This window comes from Bos indicus x Bos taurus, chromosome 23, assembly GCF_003369695.1.
Source record: "Bos indicus x Bos taurus breed Angus x Brahman F1 hybrid chromosome 23, Bos_hybrid_MaternalHap_v2.0, whole genome shotgun sequence".
NCBI lineage: Eukaryota > Metazoa > Chordata > Mammalia > Artiodactyla > Bovidae > Bos > Bos indicus x Bos taurus.
In genome coordinates this window covers 21,772,021-21,792,995 of record NC_040098.1, presented here as the reverse complement: position 1 = coordinate 21,792,995, position 20,975 = coordinate 21,772,021, and the positions used below count along the sequence as shown (strand labels likewise).

Here is a 20,975-nt window from a genome sequence, read left to right as displayed (position 1 = left end):
CTTGGGACAGGTGGCCAGGTGGATTGTCCTTGTCACCCCCAAATGGTCCCACACCTCCCAATTCTAGCCCCTCCCATTAATCTACCTTCCTGGCTCCTCCATATGACTGCTGCAAACTTTCATTTGACTATTACCAGGGGAGATGTAGACATGAAGAAGAAATAAGTGAGAGGAGTTTTGTTATGTCTGTTGTACTCAAGAGGCTCAGGGAGACGATGCATGTAGAAATAGGTCATCCCATTTAGGTCATTAGTTAAGTACTGTGTCATTTGGAGATTTTGAAAAATCAGTATCATCAAACTTTTGGTTGTGTAATCAGAGGACTTTATTAAACATTCTATGTACAAAGCACTTCATTCTGCTCTTTGGACATACAGAACAAGTGACTTATCGAGTAACAAGGGTAAATCTGTCTCCAAAGGTTTATGGTCTTATCTGGGAAAGAAAATACATGCACACAAGAAAGCTAAAAGTAAATAATACTATACAATAAATACTGACTCAACAGTGAATGGCCCAGATATACATATTGCAAGAAATCAGTGGAGAGAATCAGCACTTCTGGTTGACTGATTAGGGAAGGCTTTACAGGGAAGGCAAAAAGTGATGCACAGTTCAGACACAGAAAGCCCTGGATATGTGTATAGTCTCTGAAATATACTCTTTCCAGGGCAGGATACCAAGTATCACAATTCTGTAAACACTGAATGAAAAGATCCTTCAGTAGATTTTGCTGGCTGGTCACCCTGATGAAAGAAACTGAATCCCATGCTCAACACTTTCATTTAGATGCCAGTTAACCAAGACTTCCCTGGTGGTCCACATTTCTGAAGCAGCGGGCACAGGTTTGATTCTTGATCAGAGAACTGAGATCCCACATGCTTCACGGCCAAAAAATTTTCTTTAAAAAGAGAAGAAATTAGATGCCAATGAACCAACTCCTATGAGAGTGTCTCATCCATACTCATGCAAAAGATCATGGCTGTTTGCTGTTTGTGCGTGTGTTGCACATACATGAATTCATAGGGACTCTAATACAAACAGCTTATATTTTAATGCCAATTATAATTTGCCAAGTACTATTCTCAGTATTTTATCTACATTTGTTCATTTAATCTTTCCAATAGCCCTAGAGGGTAAGCTCCATTATTCTCAATTTCTGGTTGGGAAAATCAAAGTTCCAGGAATTTAAATAACTGTCCCAAGGATTATCAAGTACTAAGTGCTTTGCCCAAGAATCTGGGCCAGTTTCTCCTTGAGCCACCTGGCCAAGTCACTTCCTTGGTGAGGTGAGAACGGGGCGTGCCACGTATCTCCACCCTGGGTCTTCCACGGTCAGCCTGATCCATGCAGTTCTTTGTCACCTTTCAGGATGGGACAGACTGAAGACTTGTGTGGGCCACAAGAGGGAGGGTGGACTTCTCCAAGAGATCGTCAAATGATGGTGGGGCTTCTCTGTTAGCATCCACGAGCCTTTATTTAATTATTTTTTATCTTTAGGTCACACCACGCAGCAGGCGGGACCTTAGTTTCCCTACCAGGGGTCTGACCTTCACCCCCTGCGCTGGCAGCGCTGAGTCTTAACCACTGGACCACCAGGGAAGTCCTCCATGAGGCTTTCTTAATGAACAATAACCCCAAGATAGAGTCTTTCGCACCTCCTCCTTAGGGAGTGAGTACATCGGAGCAGAGTGTGCTTTCACATGAGATGTGGTTGCCAAACGCACAATACAGATGAAAGGCCAGCCTCTCCCTCTCTCTGTCTCTCAACCCTTCTCTCTTATGTTCAGACTTTCCATCTGCAAATGGAGGCAATTGGACTCAATCTTTTCTAAAGTTTTTTCCAGAATTATAAATCTTAAAACCATCTAGCTCCATGACATTGCATCCTTCCTTCAATATGTTGATTTGGGGTAAGTGACCTTTCTTCATACGGAAATCTCTGCATTGGGAAAACCAGGACTGTGTCTGCTCCATTCTCCTCCCTTGAAGAGACCCTACAGAGACACTGGGAAATGCCAAATTAAAGCTTCTTTCTGACCTCATTTGCAAAGGGTGCAATTGTTGTCCTAAGATGAACAACACCACTTAGAAGATGACTCATTCTCCCGGTTGGTATATTTTTCTACCTTCTGATTATTATATTTTTGCTTTCTTAAACATTCCTATTTACAGGAAATTTTCTATAGTAAAAAAAAAGAGAGAGAGAGAGAGAATAAAAAAGTTTTACTACAGTTTCTGTGGTTAAAAAAAAAATGACACCCCTCATTCACAAAGTGAGTCGCCCTTTTCCATTTGTAATGTAACATCATTAATACTGGCTTCTTTTGTCTATAACTTTAAAAACTTATTTATTTATTTGGCTGTTCAGGGTCTTAGTTTCAGGATGTGGGCTCTTAGTTGCAGCATGTGGGATCTAGTTCCCTGACCAGGGATCAAACCTCAGCCCCCCTGCATCAGGAGCTTGGACTCTTAACCACTGGACCACCAGCAAAGTCCCACTACTGACTTCCTGGGGAGATAAGTAAGGGCTACTCATTGCCCCTTGCCCTTTATCCACTAATTTTTTTTTCCTGCTGTGTCTGACTGTGTGCTTGCTTTAAAAAGGACTTTTTTTTTTTTTTCCAGAAGGATTTTTATCTGTAATACTGTTCTATTATCAGGTGGCTCCTGATTTGAATGTTGAATTTGTTTACATACAAGGTAAGAAAATCAGTAGCTCTCTACTTGAAATACAATATTTCTCCTTTCTCATCCCAGGTTTCAAAACACCAGATTGTTTGTGGGGGTTCATCTTACATGGGCTTCCCAGGTGGCGCTAGTAGTGAAGAACCCACCTGCCAACGCAGGAGACATAGGAGACGTGCGTTCAATTCCTGGGTCTTGAAGATCCCCTGGAGAAGGGCATGGAAACTCACTCCAGTATTCTTGCCTGGAGAAGCCCATGGACAGAGGAGCCTGGCAGGCTACAGTCCACAGGGTGACAAAGAGTCAGACACCACTGAAGCAACTTAGCACGCAAGCACCTCTTACATAGTCAGAGTAGACAGAGAGACCCTCGGTGGCTCCGTGCTCTTGAGGACAAAGTCCAGGGCTAGGAATCAACAGACTTGGGTTTTTACCTCTGGCTCAAATCTCTATTAGCTGTTACTTATCACTCCAGCCTTCAGTCTCCTTAACTTAAACACCTTTCTGGTTCAAAAGCTCTATGCTTTTTGCTTGGTTCACGGCCAAAGAAGTTGTGTCTAAGCCCACGCTAGGCTGACCATGCAATCAATTTAAATGTGGAGGGGTGGAACATATTGGCCCTTGAATTCCTTTTGTCCAAAGAACAGTGACCTAGTTAGAGTTGGCCCAATGTTGGTGACTATGCATGAAAGCCCTCCCTCAGCCACCTATAGAATCTAGCTGGGTGACATCCCTGGCCACCACTGCCAAGACAAGCCAGAGCTCTCTTCCTGATGAGGCTGTTGACCCTGGCAAGACCAGGATTCTGCTGTCCACTGTTGGATACCCAGCATGGTATATATATGTAGACAGTGGATGGGGAAAACGTCAGCAACACAGAACGGCTTAGACAGAGGGGCTTTCCATCCTCTCTTCACGCCCTCCTCTGTCAGCACCACCAAGAGGGAGGCTTCCTTCATACTCTTCGGAGACAAGAAGACACGAATGAGGACATTTCTCCTGGGGTCTCTACTACTCCTGAAATGCATGACCTGGTCAAGAACAGACAATCACATCTTTAACATACAAGCAGCAATATCTAAAAGCATCATGACAACTGCATCATGGATCGACTCTTTCTTGAACAAGAAGCCCCTTTGGGTAGAGCCCCCTTGGCAAATGAAGAGTCGCTTCCCTTTAAGTCCCTTGGGAATCCAAGAATCAGCTTTGTTCTCTTGTCTGCAAAAGCTATTACAGAACTTGTTTGTCTCCAAGTTGGACCACGCCCTTTCCTCTTGGAAAAGACCTCTCTTTTGACCGAGGCCCTGGGTTGCTGCAGGAGGTCTCAGCCACATTGGCTACTAGAGCCCTGATGTACTAGGATCAGGGAGGCAGGCTCTTTCTATAATTCTTTTTCTGGCACTCTACATGTGTCTGTGTGAGTCTGTGTGTGTGTTGCTCTCTCTGTTTCTTTCTGTATTTCTCCATGTCTCTCTCTGTATCCCTCAGCCTCTCTCTGTACCTCTTTGTCTCACGGTGAAAGTAGGGGTCCTGCTGTAGACGTCTCCATCTCCCTGCCTGGTCTTCTCTCTCTCGCTCTAGAGGGACACGGAGACAGAGGATTGGAAGTCCTGACTGCACATGTCTGATTGCTCTTCCATCTCTGAGTTGCCACCCCATGTCACTAAGCGTCCCTGTCTGTCTGTCTCCCCCTGTGCCTCCCTTCCCTTTCTTTCTCTCTGTCTCTGACCCTCCTGCAAATGAAAACTAACTTCTGCATTATCTCCAAGGCCTCCTGCAGACAGTGTGTATCATAATTCCCTGATCTTTTAAAACTAGGGAAGAGAGAGGGTGACAGGAAGAACTGTGGGGATGTTGTTGATATCATGGAGGATATCCTGGGGATGGAGTATAAAAAGGAGGGAGAGAGGGAGCAGCTGGGACCACGGATCCCTCGGCTCACTCCCCTCTCAAAGACTCAGGCTGATTTACAGGCACCCCCCCAGACAAGCCTGACTGTTTTAAAAGGACAATAACAATTTCAGACATCCAAGAATTAGAAGTGTGACTATATCTCCAGCCAGAGCTAGGTGAGAGTAGATTGCCTGAGAAGAATCATTTCAATCAAGAAAACATCATTTCTGATTAGAATGAATCAAACTGAGATTTTTTTTCCCCAAGAAATGTCACATACAGGCCATGTATATGGGGTCCCCTTCATTGTGTACTCACCTCCCAAGTTAGGAGTATAGCCTGGCTTACTAGCTTGGGCCTTTGGTGGGGTGACGAGAGAAATCAGAAGAAACATTCTGAGGAAGACAAAGGATAGTGGACTTGTCACCAGCAGTCTGTTCAATTATTCAGTCGTTAATAAGATCACAATTATTCAAAGCACGTGGAGAATTATTTCGTTAAGCACAGTATCGTGCTTAGTGAAACATGTCAGACAAAGACAAACACTGAATCTTATCACTTATATGTGGAATCTAAAAAAAATAAAACAAACCAGCAAACAGAAAAAGAAGCCGACTCACAGATATCGAGAACACACTAGTAGTTACCAGTGGGGAGAGGGGTGGAACAGGAGCAGAGGATTAAGAGGTGCAAACTACTACGTATAAAATAAATAGGCTGCCAAGATATACTGTACCGCATGGGGAATAGAGCCATCATTTTTGCAATAACTTTAAATGGAGTATAATCTATAAAAACATCAAATTACTATGTTGTACACCTGAAACTAACATAATACTGTAAATTGATTCCATCTCAGTTTTCTAAAAAAGCACATGTAGAATTGTGACCTACAGCAGTTTCTTTCTTGCCTTCACCTCATCCCTGTCCTTTTTTATTTTAGAACCACTGACAACATGCGAATAGGCTGGTATGAGAGATTCTCTTCCTCCCTGGCTTAGATGTTTCTCCGGAAGCCTCTAGTTTGAGACGGAGGTGGGGAGAAGGCAGTTGACTGGTGTGGAGAGAGTGAAACAGGTAATCCCTAGTCTTCAGACAGCTCCACTTTTTAAATTAACTTTTATTGAAGTATAGTTGCTTTACAATATTATATTAGCTTCTACTGTAGAGGACAGTGAAGCAACTGCACATATACATCTATCCCCTCTTTTTCGGATTTCCTTCGTATTTCGGTCACCAGAGAGCACTGAGTAGAGAGCTCCCTGAGCTACATCCCTAGAGACTGTCATACAGAGTGAAGTAAGTCAGAAAGAGAAAAACAAATGTCAGATATGAACACACATATGTGGAATCTAAAAAATGGTACAGATGATCTTATTTTCAAACAGCTCCTTCTAGCTACTGAAATTCTCAACAATACAATCACCACCTTGCGATGCACCTGGTCTAAATTATCCTTGTGCTTCAGGTACATGTTGTGGATTGGAAATATCATCTCGCTGGTGGAATTATCACCACGTGAACATAGATTAATCCATCACATAGGATATAAAATGAATGCAAACAAGTATGTTTATTATTTTAGTTTAGGGGAGCTGGGACTGACACTCCCCAGGCAGGTAGCCCAAGGAGAAAGACTTAAATCTGGACTGTAGGATATGGTGACCTAGAAGTCAGAGACCTACAGATAGGAGAGGAGGAGACAGTTGATAGGCTACTTCCTCTGCTGCTGCTGCTGCTAAGATGCTTCAGTCGTGTCCGACTCTGTGCAACCCCATAGACGGCAGCCCACCAGGCTCCCCCGTCCCTGGGATTCTCCAGGCAAGAGCACTGGAGTGGGTTGCCATTTCCTTCTCCAATGCATGAAAGTGAAAGGTGAAAGTGAAGTTGCTGAGTCATGTCTGACTCTTAGTGACCCCATGGACTGCAGCCTACCAGGCTCCTCTGTCCATGGGATTTTCCAGGCAAGAGTACTTCCTCTGAATAGGGCTAAAACACCAACTTACAGTGGCTACAGCTGGAGGCAGAGTGAAGGAAGGACATAAAAAGGTAAGAACAAATTTGCCTAGGACCCAGAAAAGTGATTCTCTTTTTAACACTTATTTTTATTTTATTTAGCTGTGCCAGGTCTTAGATGCCGCACGTGGGATCTAGTTCCCTAACCAGGCATCAAACACAGGCCCCTTTCATTGGAAATGTGGAGTCTTAGCCACTGGGCCACCAGGGAAGTTCAACAGACCAGTAATTCTTAACCCTAAGAGTACATTAGAATCACTGGGGAGCTTAAAAATAATAATAGTAACTCGGCTCTACTCTAAGACTTTCTAGTTTAATTTCTTCAGTGGAACCTGGACAGTGGTATTATTTACAAGCTGTCCAGGTGTTTCTGAGGTGCAGCCACCCTGGAAAACCACAGATTCAGACAATCAACAAGCTAATAATGAAATTCTGGGTATTATCCTGACTTACCTTGCATACAAAGACACAAAGAGAAGGAGGGGGGGAAATAACTATTTTCTATAACACCAAAGAGCAGAGCTTCCCTGTGGTAGCTGAATGGATAAATAACAGACACACGTAAAGGAGTGAAACTAAGCTGAAAGAGATTGGAAGAGTCAGATCTCTCTCCTGAGAGCATCCAGGAAGACCCCAGGGAAGAGGTGGGAATACATCAGATAGGCTGCTGCTGCTGCTAAGTCGCTTCAGTCGTGTCTGACTCTTAGTGACCCCATGGACTGCAGCCTACCAGGCTCCTCCGTCCATGGGATTCTTCAGGCAAGAGTACTGGAGTGGATTACCATTGCCTTCTCCAATCAGATAGGGTAGCTGGAGGCAAACATTTACATTGCTGAGATACTTCAAGAAGGCTTAGATGAGTATGTCTCAACCCTGACTACACTAGAACCACCTAGGGAGCTTATGCATCTTCCCAAATCCAAGTCACAGTGCAGACCAATCCAATTAAAACCTCGGGGGATGGCAACGGTAGAGCAACATTTTTTTGTAAGCTTCCCAGTTGCTTCTGATATCCAGCCAACATTGAGAATCATTGCTTTAGATAATCATTAATGTTTCTTCTCAGTAAAAATTGGCTTTTTTTTTTTCTTTTCCCCAGCTGGAAAGCATGTAAAGGTTATCAACCATCTTCCAGGTATGCAGACCAAGGACTGGGAAGGAGACCAAAGTTTCGGGAAGAGTAAGGCGAAAGGTATTTGCACCAATGTGGATGGACCTGGAGATTAGCATACTACATGAAGTAAGTTAGGCAGAGAAAGACAAATGTCATATGATATCACTTATATGCAGAATCTTAAAATGATACAAATGAACGTATTTACAAAACAGACTCACAGACATAGAACACAGCTATGATTACCAAAGGGGAAATGTGGGAGGGAGGGATAAATTGGAAGCTTAAAATTGACAGATACACACTACTATATTTAAAATAGATAACCAACAAGGACATACTGTATAGTAGAAGGAACTCTGCTCAATAGTCTGTAATAACCTAAATGGGAAAACAATTTGAAAAAAGAATAAATACATCTATAACTTTTCATACTGTTCATGGGGTTCTCAAGGCAAGAGTACTGAAGTGGTTTGCCATTCCCTTCTCCAGTGGACCACATTTTGTCAGAACCCTCCACCATGACCCATCCGTCTTGCATGTCCCTACACGGCATGGCTCATAGTTTCATTGAGTTAGACAAGGCAGAGACATTACTTTGCCAACAAAGGTCTGTCTAGTCAAGGCTATGGTTTTTCCAGTAGTCATGTATGGATGTGAGAGTTGGACTATAAAGAAAGCTGAGCGCCGAAGAATTGACGTTTTTGAACTGTGGTGTTGGAGAAGACTCTTGAGAGTCCCTTGGATTTCAGTCATCCTAAAGGAAATTGACTTCATTGGAAGGACTGACGTTGAAGCTGAAACTCCAATACTTTGGCCACCGGATGCCAAGAGGTGACTCATTTGTAAAGACCCTGATGCTGGGAAGGATCAAAGGTGGGAGGAGAAGGGGACAACAGAGGATGAGATGGTTGGATGGCATCACTGACTCAATGGGCAGGAGTTTGAGTGAACTCTGGGAGTTGATGATGGACAGGGAGGCCTGGCGTACTGCAGTCCATGGGGTCGCCAAGAGTCAGACATGACTGAGCGACTCAACTGGAACTGATATCTGTAACTGATTAACTTCGCTGCCCACCCGAAACTAACATGACATTGTTAATCAGCTCTATTGTTGTTTCATTTCTAAGTCATGTCCAACTCTTTTTGGGACCCCATGGACCGTAGCCCACCAGGTTCCTCTGTCCACAGGATTTCTAAGGCAAGAATACTGGAGAGGGTTGCCACGCCCTCCTCCAGGTCCCTAACCTTTTACAACTCCAGTAACCATGGAAACAAGCCCTCCTGAACATCAAGCTATTGATATTAGGAAAATTTTTGTGTCGGGTCAGAATTTGTTCCTCTGGAATTATCACACCTTGAATATGGTTCAACTGGTGAGAGTCACAATGAATGAGTGAGCTGTCATGGGGACCCAAGACTTTGCATCCACTCTCATTTCTCTGTTTCATCACCTGCTCTCCTGCTCCATAGTTTGAGGGTCACCCCTCCAGGCCCTGCTGCCTTGTCACTCTCCTCTAAATGCATTGAAGTCTACTTTCTCTCTGTGGCTGTGGTCCCAGTGCTCCACCTAGATTCTGAACAGCTCAAAGAGGCACTCACAAAGCTCTTCTGAAAAATCCATACCGCAAAAGTGTTAGGTGATGGTTTGAGCAACACTCCAGGTGCCAGAAACTCCAATGTGTCTGTTACCTCGTCAAATTTTAAATACAAAAATGAACGTGAAGGCTTTACCTCTGATATCCTGGAGATCCATTGTGCAGAGTTTATTCGATCCTTTAAGGCATCTCTTATCTGGGGGGGTTAACAAAAGGAATTAAGGATTAGAAGACTATGAAGAACTAACGCATATGCTTGAGACCGGCAAACACTATGCTGAGAGTGTGTTTCCAGCAAGTACTGTTGGCGGGACCAACAGGAATAATGCTCTTGTTGGTACTTTGCCTACAAATACTAGCTGTGGTATTCGATTCATTTAAAAAGTAATCATATGGTCTATAACTACATAAAACCTTAAGTGTTTTTTATGCAGTTTCACTTGCAAAACTGCATTTGTTCTTTATCCTAATCTAGCAGAGAAGGCAGGGCATCCCAGGTGGCTCAGTAGCTAAAGAATGCCCCTGCAATGCAATCGCAATGAGAAGATGTGGGTTCAATCCCTGGGTCGGGAAGAGCCCCTGGAGGAGGGCACAGCAACTCACTCCAGTATTCTTGCCTGGATAATTCCAAGGACAGAGGAGTCTGGTGGGCTGCAGTCCATAATATCACAGAGTCAGACACAACTGAAGTGACTGAGGAGCACAGAAGGCAGGAAAACCATTATTATGTCTGTGATCCATTGGAAGATTCTAAGGCTCATGGGTTAAGGACTCTCCAGCAGCACACAGCTATTCCATAGAAATATCAGGATTAAAGAGCTCATTTCTTAACCCTTACCTCTTTTGCTTTTAGGTTGGTATTGTATCCCCATGGGAAAACAAAAGAACCTCTGTGAAATGTCTTTTACAAACCTTGCATATTAACTTAGTAGTAAAACAGCATTGATAGTACAATAAATAAATACATAAAATTTACAAAATAAGCCCTGCAGTGTGAGTGTTTGCATCTATGATTTAGAAGGTTTGCTTTTCTCAATTCAAGAGGCAATGTAATAAAATAGAAACAGGGTGATCTTAAAAGTCTGAATAAACATCTGATGTTTTGTTGCTTTTTTTCACTTATTTTCATCATACCACCTACACACACTCATCTGTATTTGGAGAATTTCCTTCCTTAAGTCCACTGCTCTTTAAGGTAGAAGCCAGGAACTCACTTTCTCAGCCTCTCTTGCAGCTAAGATGTAGCCATGTGACCTGGGCTCAGCCAATCAGACACGATAATGTAAGAAGCATGTATCAGTGATCCTCCCCAGGCAGCATGAAGGGGCTGCAGTAGCAGGAACTGTAGCTCAGCACACACTGTCTCATGTTGCCCTGCCGAGCTGTGCTCTCTGTGCCCAGCAAAGTAGGAAGGGGCAGAAGAGCCTCCTGTGGAGTCATCTGCGCTGTGAATCAGAAACTATTCTTTATGCATAGCCTCCATGCCTCCCAGCCACAAAGAGACCTTCCCAAAGATGTTATCGTGAGATGTAATAACTTTTTCTGCTTTCAGCTAGCTAGAGTGGGTTTCTGAGCTACTTCATCACTCTGAGTTTCAATTTCCTCATCTGTAGAACTAAAAATAGGAATAACCAGGATTGCTTTCAGGGTAAGAGCTAATGAATATAAGAGCTTAGCCCCATAAAAGCTTGAAAGCTTGCATCATTGAGACCTCGATGTCCTGTTCAAGTGTCTGCACAAATGATTGAGGTGAAAGACCCCCAATAAGTGGTATTTACAAGTGAGCATTTCAGGGCCAAATACTGATAATGCATAAAGCAGCAGAAGACTTTATTGTACCTTCGGATCCAGGATTGTTCCAAACACCAGGATGAAGAAGCCCTGAGAAAGGTGGAAGAGGGAGGAAGAGCCATTAAACAAAATAAAATGATAATAATAAATACCAGTACTTATTATCAGTTCCTATTCTGGTAGAAGGTAAAAATAACTTTCCTAAATCCTTAAATAGAAAGACAAAAACCATTTTATTAAATCTTTGACTCTCTCATTTTAAAGTTGCAACACCTAGATTGATCCTTTCAACAAATATGGATACAGAATTTTTCATGCACCAGCCGCTGCTCTCGACACTTAGAATACTCAGTAAACTAAGCAGACTGCGGTCCCTGAGGCATGCAAGAATACTATAGGAATTTTTTATTTGGGCAAAATAAAGTGTTTTGTGTTTATCAGGAGTTGTGCATCTCATCAGAATATAATGGCCCAAGAAAGTCCAAGGAGACAGGCTATGCACAGCCACCTCACAGTTCTTGAACAATCAGTAATGAAAGAAACTTCCACAGAAAATAACAAAAGCAGCTGTGTTCAGCTTTTATGAACACCCCCAACCTCCTTCCCCCATCCACAACTAAAAACTGTTATAAAACTTGTGAAGAAAAATTAAGTCCACGGATACTCATAAAAACTCTAGAGTTTCTAAGTATACTAACAGGTGCTCAGAAATGGGTGCTCCAGATATTATACTAAAAACTCTAGAGTTTCTCAGTACACTAACAGGTGCTCAGATATGGGTGCTTCAGATATTATAGTATAGAGAGAATTTATTAGTTCTCATATCTCTTATCTCATATCAGTATTTTGGCTATCTGATGTGAAGAACCAATTCATTGGAAAAGACCCTGATGCTTGGAAAGATTGAGGGCAGGAGAAGAAGGAAGTGACAGAGGATGAGATGGTTGGATGGCATCACCGACTCAATGAATATGAGTTTGAGAAAACTGTGGGAGATAATGGAGGACAGGGGACCCTGGAGTGCTGTAGTCCAAGGGGTTGCAAAGAGTTGGACATGCTTTAGAGACTGAACAACAACATCTCTTATGATTCATACAAAGATAGACCCCATTAAAGTCACACAGTAGCTGTTCTTCTATCATTATAGTCCATTTGAGTTTTCAACTTTTTTTTCATGGAATTGGCACAAAACCACTCTGGAAGAAGGAAGGAAATGTATATGTCCCATTTTTCACCTAAGGAAGCTCAGAGATTTAACTTTCAAAATGTGAAAGGCAACAACAAAATACATTAGACAAAATTTCTCCTGGAGATGAGGTTACTCAGGTCTTGACTCACCAGACAAGAGACGTAAGATAATGACCTTCAATTTAGGCATCCTTGTTAAGCTGCTTCTATTTCATAATCAAATGTGATCCTTACCCAGGCTAAGGCCTGCTAAGGTACATAATTTAAGACAAACGGCACCCTAAAGATGTTGCAACCAAGTGACCATCAGCAGAAACAATATAAAACCCCCTGCAATCATGATCTGTAAAAACCTGGCTGAAGGATAGAGGATTTCACAGGGACCAGTGCATGGCTACCCAGCTCAGCTACTCCCCCAGACAGGCTAAAATACACCTCTCTGTTCACCCAGTCTGTCGAGCGCTCCAAAGCATGGAATGATTCTTTCACATTACTCTTTCTAGTGTTTCTCTTAACCTACAAGAAAACCATTGAAATCTGTCATTGTGTCTATTAAGAAAATGTCATTGATTTTGTGAACCATTCAGTTATAAAGTACCACTTGTATAAAGATGCTTGGGCCAAATACATCCCAGTCGGGTTTTGGTACTAGGAATACATTTTAAACCAAAATCTTCACGAATTTTACCCAGGAAGTAATTTTCAAAGATCAGGGAACCACAATTCTAGCCTGTTTCCTGAAGGCTAAAGGACTCAGCTCTCTCTTTGAAAGATCTTTAATTTCTTGAGTTTGGATTAATTATATTCATATCTGAACATTTACCATAATGCTCAGCACAAAAGAAATAATAAACGTCATGGATCTGTGTATTTCTGTATGTGCATGTGTGCATTTAATTGCTTTATTATACAACCTGCATCTATAGCAATAAATATGTAACAGGAAAACATTCCACAAGGATCACTTGTCACTGGTCCATGCCACCTTGGGAAAAGTTACAAAAATATCCTTCAAAAAATTCAGATAAGATTTTAGTCACAGTTTTATCTCTAAGTGAGAAGAATTCACTGGTAGCAGCTTCTTTGAATTTCCTTTAGTAGATAAAGCACAATTTGAGCAGGTAAATCTCAAGATGTTCTCCCGGGTTTTAAAGTATGTGCTTTAACTGCTGTAGACTGAATGTTTGTGTCCTCCAAAAATTCATATGTTAAATCCTAGTGCTGGATGTGAAGATATTTGGAGGTGGGGCCTTTGAGAGGTGATTAGTCATGATAGCAGAATCTCCTGAAAAGGATTTAGGGTCCAAATAAAAGAGGCCCCAGGGAGCTCCTGGCCCCTTTCAACAGGCAGGGTTACGGCGAGAAAACTGTCCATCTGTAAACCAGGAAGTGGGCTGTCACCAGATAACTCAATCTATCTGTGTGTGCCTCGATCTTGGACTTCCCAGCCTCCAGAACTATAAGAAATAAATACCTGTTGTTTATAAGCCACCCAGTCTATGGTATTTTTTGTCACAGCAGCCCAAATGGACTGAAACATTTACTTTTCTCCCATCAAAACAGCTAGAGGGGGTCCTCAAACCTCCCACCCAGACAGTTATTCTGGGTAAATATGAAGGAAGACACGGGTCAAAAGTTACAGATTGACAAATGAACAGTCAAGGTAGCTCTTGACTACATAATAACACTTCCCTAGCTAAAGGGTGGGGCTTCCCCAGTGGCTCAGAGGTAAAGAATTCGCTTGCAGTGCAGGAGCCACAGGAGATGCGGGTTCAATCCCTGGGTTGGGAAGATCCCCTGGAGGAGGAAATGGCAACCCACCCCAGTATCCTTGCCTTGAGAATCCCATTGACAGAGGAGCCTGGCAGACCACAGTGCGTGGAGTCACAGAGAGTTGGACTTAGCACACACACAGCTTGAGCTTTAAAACCTGTGGAGATGCTCCCACAGGGAAGGAACCATGAAATCTTTAAGAAGGTCTTTCTCCTACATCCTGTTGACCTCCTGCATGTTTAGGAGTCTCTCTTCTCCATCTGCCCCATCAGCCTCAGCTGCCCCACATCTCAGTTCCTCCTTAGTCGCTGCATGTCCTGCTTCTTCTTGCTCCGTTGATTCTGTCTCCTCCATCAGTGAGGGCTGATGACTGTCCTTTCTCTCCTCCGGCACTGGGCATCCTCAGGATACTCTGATCCACAGACTTGCTGGTAAACAGCAATAACCAACTCACCAACTTTGTAGCTCTTGCCATTCTCCATGGTTAAATACTTCCACCACAGCTGATTTAAATCTAGCAACACTACCATGTGTAAAATAGATGGCTAGTGGAATAGACAGCTGCTGTATTGCACAAGGAGCTCAGCTCAGTGCTCTGAAACGATGGGTGGGGGATGATGAGGGAAGGTGGGAGGCAGGCCCAAGAGGGACGGGATATATGTATACACACAGCTGATTCACTTCCTTATACAGCAGAAATTAACACATGTTGTAAAGCAATTATACTTCAATAAAAAAAGATAAAAAATGAAAATAATATCAATCAATCAATCAATCCAGCAAGATGGCATCACTGAACATGGAGTCAGGAAGAGATGGACACATCATTACACAGTGTTCCCACCACCCAGACAAAAATAGTTGCCAATAACCTCAAAAGTACAGTGAAAAATAGACACAATTACAAAGTGATGCATTTTGAGGATGTATGACCTTTGTTTTCAATCTAACTTATTTAATTTGTAAGGATGTCTATGTTTACAATCAGCTCCCCAAATTCCTGAAAGGTAACAGTCAGCTCTCCTGAGCCAGTACAAGCCAGTTCCAGCCCATCACTGCCTCATGCCTGCACTAGTGTCTGACCTTCACCCTGACTCTGCTCTCAGCTCCTCACTGTCCCAAGGATCCTGGCATTTAGCTGGATGGCCCCACCCTCCTCCTTGTCAGGAGTCAAGGCAGAAACAGCTGAAATTACAGGTTGACCCTGTAATAATAGGTAAAGGAGTTCATGGTATCAAAAAGAAATGCTCACAGCCTGGTTTAAAACAAAAGTCACAGTACAGTGGCCCCAAGGGAGACAAGGGAAAAAAAAATGCTTAAAAGTGAAACATGAATTCATTAAGCATTCATGATGAATGGCCATGGGGTACCCAGAAGAGAAGTTTTAGGAACATTACAATTTTTAAAATATTTTTTATTTTGGGGGTCTTGCTGCAAAGCATGTGGGATCTTAGTTTCCAACCCACGCCCCCAGCAGTGGAAGCATGGGGTCTGAATCACTGGGGTTCCAGGGAAGTCCCTAGGAACGCTACATTTTGAACCCAGTTCTACCAGTGACTAGCTGCATAAATGTGGATAAGGCAATTGATAATTACCAAGAGCTATACAAAAAATGTATGGCACAATTAATATTTTTCATACAAATTAAAAAAAAAATTTGAAAGGTGAAACACCTTTATTTTTGTGTTTTTTTTAAACTGGAGTATAATTGCTTTATAGTGTTGTGTGGGTTTCTGCTGTACAACGTGAATCAGCCATAAATATATGTATATCCCCTCCTTCTCGAGTCTCCCTCCCACACTCCCCATCTCACCCCGCAAGGTTGTCCCCAAGATATCAAAACACTCGCTGTAGAATGAAATCATGTACACTTAAATTCTACAAGAGCAAAATGAGAAAACATTTGACTTAAAATTTCTATTATAAATAAAACATTTATTTGAAATAGTCTCATTTTCTAATAAGTACACAATTAGGAACAAAAGCAATATTTTAGAGGGCTTTAGAAAAATAAAAGCTCTCTTTTCAGTTAGTTACTATCTACATTTAACATTCAGTATAAGAAACTTCGGCTCTTTGGTATACCATAACTGAAAAAACGAAAAAAAATTTTCAGTCAGGTAAGGAATCATTAAAGATACATACATAGTCACCTGGTAAAATGCTCGGATGTATTTTTAAGTAAAAACACACATTGTTTTTTAACCCCAATCCTATGTGAAAACATATTTGTATATAAGCATAGAAAACTTGGTAAAGATACGTATAAAACTGGGAATATCGCTTAATCCACAAGAAGAGAGACTGTCTTTAATACCACTCTGGATGGCTTGCCTCATTAAAATAAGATGGTTTCCAATGGTCACTAAAAATTCTAAAATGGTGAGGAGGGTGGGAGGGAGATCCCAGAGGGAGGGAACATATATGTACTCATGGCTGATTCACATTGTTGTACAGCAGAAACCAACACGACATTGTGAAGCAGTTATCCTCCAAGAAAACAATTTTATGAAAAAAGTAAAAATAAATTAAATTTTTTTGAAATTTTAAATAGAAAGAAATATGTGGGCACATTTTAGTACCTCCATTTACATGCCTAGATTTTTGGGGAAGCAGTATTATTTAGTTTCTAAACAGCAACAGCAACAGCTCAGCTTTTAATATTTTATTTATTTATTTGGCTGTTATAAGTCTTAGTTGCAGTACGCACGATCTTTAAGTTGGGACGTGAGGAATCTTTGTTTACAGCTAGTGGGATCTAGTTCCCTGACCAGAGAACGAACCTAGCTCTCTGCACTGGGAGTGCAGAGTCTTAGCCACTGGACCACCAGGCAAGTCCTCCATTCACTGTTATCTTTCCTTTTTAAACAGTCCTATAAAATGGGAATTCTTCTACCCATTTTGTAAGTGAAGAAAACATGGCTTGGCAAAGTTAAGCAAATATCCCAATAGAGTGTTACACAGGCATAAATCAGAGAATCCAGATTTTAATCCAGACCTTTCTGGAACAAAAGCTTACTTCCTGCCTCAATTTCCCTTCCACGAGCACGCTCAGTCATGTCCTACTCTTTGCCACCCGTGGATTGTAACCCGCCAGGTTCCTTTGCCCGTGGGATTCTCCAGGCAAGCATACTGGAGTGGTTGCCATTTCCTCCTGTAGAGGATCTTCCTGACCCAAGGCTCAAACCTGAATCTCCTGTGCCTCCTGCACTAGCAGGCAGATTCTTTACCACTAGCACCACCTGGGAAGCTCTCCTGACTCAATATGCTATTTCAAATCCTTTGTCTTTTACAAAGAAATACGATGCTACGAGCTCCTGATCACAAAACTTTCTCCTGAATTCTCTCACTGTGGACTCAGTCAGAAGGCTCTGTCTGGACTTACCTGGAAGGCGTTGAGCAGGGAGAAGATGATGTGGAAAGCCAGCGAGCTGTCATTGAGAACTGTGGCTATGCCAAATCCCCACGTCAGTCCCAGCAGTGGTGTGAGGATGGCAATGTTTTTACTGATCCTCACGATGGCCCTCACCTCCTGGAACATGGAACTGCCGATGGCCGCTCGCCGGGTCTTGACAATCACCAGTGTGACTGTGACCAGGTTGACAACCACGATGGCCAGAGCCGGAACCACAAAAGCCAGAAGGGCCTTGGTCATGTCCCAGTTGAGCCAACAGGCCTCAGGCCGGAGATAACCTTTGCCAGGCTCAGTGGCAGCGACCGTGATAGAAGCGATGAGCAAAGGGCACCCGTAGCCCACCGCAAAGAGAGCTGCCACCAGGACGGACTTGGGCAATGTATGGAAGACTATCAGGATTCCGTAGAGAATGAGGAGTGCCTTGGCGAGCATCCAGAAAAACACAGAAAGGTAAAAGAAGTGAACAAAAAAGGTTGCTGCCACGCATGCGCTGTGGTGCCTCGTTGGGCCACTGAGAAAGGACGCCACAATGAACCACACATCAGCCATCAGTAAGGTGGTCGCAATGTTAGCAATGCACACGTGGCGTAAGTATGAGATCTCTGTCTTCGTCACCTGGCCCCAGACCAAGGCCTCGATGGACAAGCAGAGGATCAAGCTGCAGATAGAAGCACCCAAGCCTATGTATGTGATGTAAATCAGGATGGGGCTCTGCAAGACATGGGGTGCCATCAGAATCGAGAAAGAGGTAAACGTCTTGCTCGGGCTACATTTGCAGACCACCTGCTGGGAGTTCTCCTGAATCTTTTGGCAGACCCTGTGGTCCCATCTGCTCTCCACGGAGTGCCAGCCTGCACACTGTGCCCTCCTGTCCTCCGACTTGCTGATCTTTTCAAAAATCAGCGAGATTCTTTCAAGTTCCTTGGGCAGAATGACAGACAGGACAAGCCCATTCACGGTGATGCTTTCCAAAACACTGGCTTCTAAGATGGCCCCGAGAGTTGGAAATGCGATGCTGACAGCCCGAGAAGGAGAAGGCACCTCCTGAAGTTCCTCTCTACTGATTGACACCTTCCCTGTGACTTCTCGGGTGTCGTTAACTCTCATTGAAAAGGTGAAATTCTTTCCAGCGTTGTCTCTAGAGAGGATGGTGCCCACTGTGTGGATGAAAATATCTGCTATTTCAATGGGATGCTTATTGACAAATAGCTTTCTTGCGAAGGAATTGACTGAATGTAGCAGGACACAGCTGCTGTTTCTTTCGGGGATGAAGGTCCAGTTTGAGATGCTTTTGCTATTTAGAATGTGGTTGGCCATGATGCTGTAACTCTGTCAATGAAGAACCGGGATTAGTACTGAGCCACTCTCTGAATCTGCCAGAACAATCAACATTTACTTTTAAAATGTGTGGTCCTGGGACTTCCCTGGTGGCTCAGTGGTAAAGAATCCCCCTGCCAGTGCAGGAGACACGGGTTGGATCCCTGAACCAAGAAGATCCCACATGCCATGGAGCATCTAAGCCCGTGCGCTACAACTGTTGAGCCTGTGCTCTAAAGCCTGGGAGCCACAACTGCTGAAGCCCACACACTCTAGAGCCCGGGCTCCGCAATAGGAGAAGTCACCGCAGTAAGAAGCCCTCACACTGTAACGAGAGTAGCCCCTGCTCGCCGCAACGAGAGCAAAGCCTGAGCAGCAACAAAGACCCAGCACAGCCAAGAATACATAAATAGATAAGTAAATAATTAAAATAGTACATAAAAAAGTGGTCCTCCAGCTGGCAGCAAAGGCATCCCCTGGAACTGCCTGGAGATCCAGAATCTCAGGCCCCACCCCAGACCTAGTCAATCAGAATCAGCATCCGTTTCTTAAAACTGAAGTATTGTTGATTTACAGTGTTGTATTAATTACTGTTGTCCAGCAACAGACTCAGTTACACACACACATATATAAATACACATTCTTTTGCATTTCTTTTCCATTATGGTTTATCACAGGATATTGAATACAGTTCCCTGGCTATACAGTAGGACCTTGGTGTTTATCCATTCTCTGTATACTAGTTTGCATCTGCTAATTCCAACCTCCCAATCCATCCCTCTGTCACCACCCTCCCCCTTGGCAAACCACCAGTCTATCTTCTATGTCTATGTAGAACCAGCATCTTAATGAGACTCCCAGGTGAGGTTAGTGCTGCAAGGGAATTGCCTTCCTCGCATTTTGTGCAATGCCTTCCTTCCACATGCCCATTGCCATCATCAATTCCTTTTCATACCTTAGTGAAACTAGCATTTGTTTACCCAGGTCAGAGCACCTATTACGTAATTAGCATCTAATGAATCCCGCTTGTGTGCAGCACCCTGTATAGGAACATTTGTTATTGCTTAGTTGCTAAGTCGTGTCCGACTCTCTTGTGACCCCATGGACAGTAGCCTGCCAGACTCTCTGTCCATGGGATTTCCCAGACAAGAATGCTGGAGTGGGTTGCCATTTCCTTCTCCAGGGAATCTTCCTGACCCAGGGATCAAACCAGTGGCTCCAGCATTGACAGGTGGGTTCTTCATCTCTGAGCCATCAGGGGAGCCCACGTATAGGAACATACCAAATTGGAAGTCGATCCTAGAGGCTAAACTTACTTTTTAATATCCTCTGCTTTGAAGATCAAAGCAAAAAAAAATGGATCTAGTTTCATTTTATATTCCTGAGACAGATATGTATGATTGTTTTCTTTGCACTCAGTTATTTTCCTTTTTTGCAACCAGTTCAGACTCCAGATGAAAGTAAAAAAAAGTCTCTTTCTCTCTGCAGATCTACCATGGTTCTTAGTTTTCAGTAGCCAGATACTGGAATGTACCCTGGGGTTTGATCCACACCCCATAAGTGGTCTCTCTAAATGTTTGTTGATTGAATGTTTTCACTTTTTCATTCTTCTATTCATTAGCTCTTCATTCACCTATCAATGACGATTTACTAAATACTTGCTGTGCTAAGCACTGGAGATATTGAGATGAAAAACACAGTTCTCAGACCCCCAAAAGCTCACAAAGTATCCAGCTCACCTGCATTCCTTTTCTATCAAGATGATTCTCTGCCACACCCTCACCACCACTCACCTTCATCTTTGTCTCATCGACATCCTTCATTGGCACAGTGGAGATGTTGTGTAAGAGTTGCACAATCAAAGCGATGTTACCCGGAATCCGAGGAGACTTCTGAATGTTCCTGATCACACAGGACAGATTCTGTGGACACTTTTCCATTAACAAATCTGTAATAGTCTCAGGCTTATTGGTATATTCATTTATTTTTGATCCTCCAAATGTTTGAACAGAATTTGAATCTGCCTAAGAAATGGCAAAAAACAACAAAAAGTTTTTTAATGTTCCTTTTGTTTTAAATAGAAAAGGAGTTTTACTAAAATTTAGGACAGTCTGATTACACGATTGTATATTGCATAATGTTTTTGTATTTTACATTCTCAAGCTCATACTCGCTGTGAATA

The 20,975-nt window shown here is 43.0% G+C and overlaps 1 protein-coding gene across 3 annotated transcripts in view; it reads right to left on the bottom strand.

The window, feature by feature from the left end:
• Positions 1-301: 301 nt before the first annotated feature.
• The window catches only part of ADGRF2 (adhesion G protein-coupled receptor F2), a 35,442-nt gene continuing 14,768 nt past the window's right edge, over positions 302-20,975 (bottom strand). For all 3 annotated transcript variants that reach the window (XM_027525034.1, XM_027525035.1, XM_027525036.1), the window contains 6 exons: positions 20,587-20,817; positions 17,447-18,805; positions 11,149-11,190; positions 9,446-9,505; positions 4,900-4,976; positions 302-3,719 (listed from right to left, as the gene is read on the bottom strand). In XM_027525034.1, the coding sequence (XP_027380835.1) occupies positions 4,929-4,976; positions 9,446-9,505; positions 11,149-11,190; positions 17,447-18,805; positions 20,587-20,817 (1,740 nt within the window). In that variant the 3' untranslated portion in view covers positions 302-3,719; positions 4,900-4,928. The remainder of the gene's footprint in view (positions 3,720-4,899; positions 4,977-9,445; positions 9,506-11,148; positions 11,191-17,446; positions 18,806-20,586; positions 20,818-20,975) is intronic.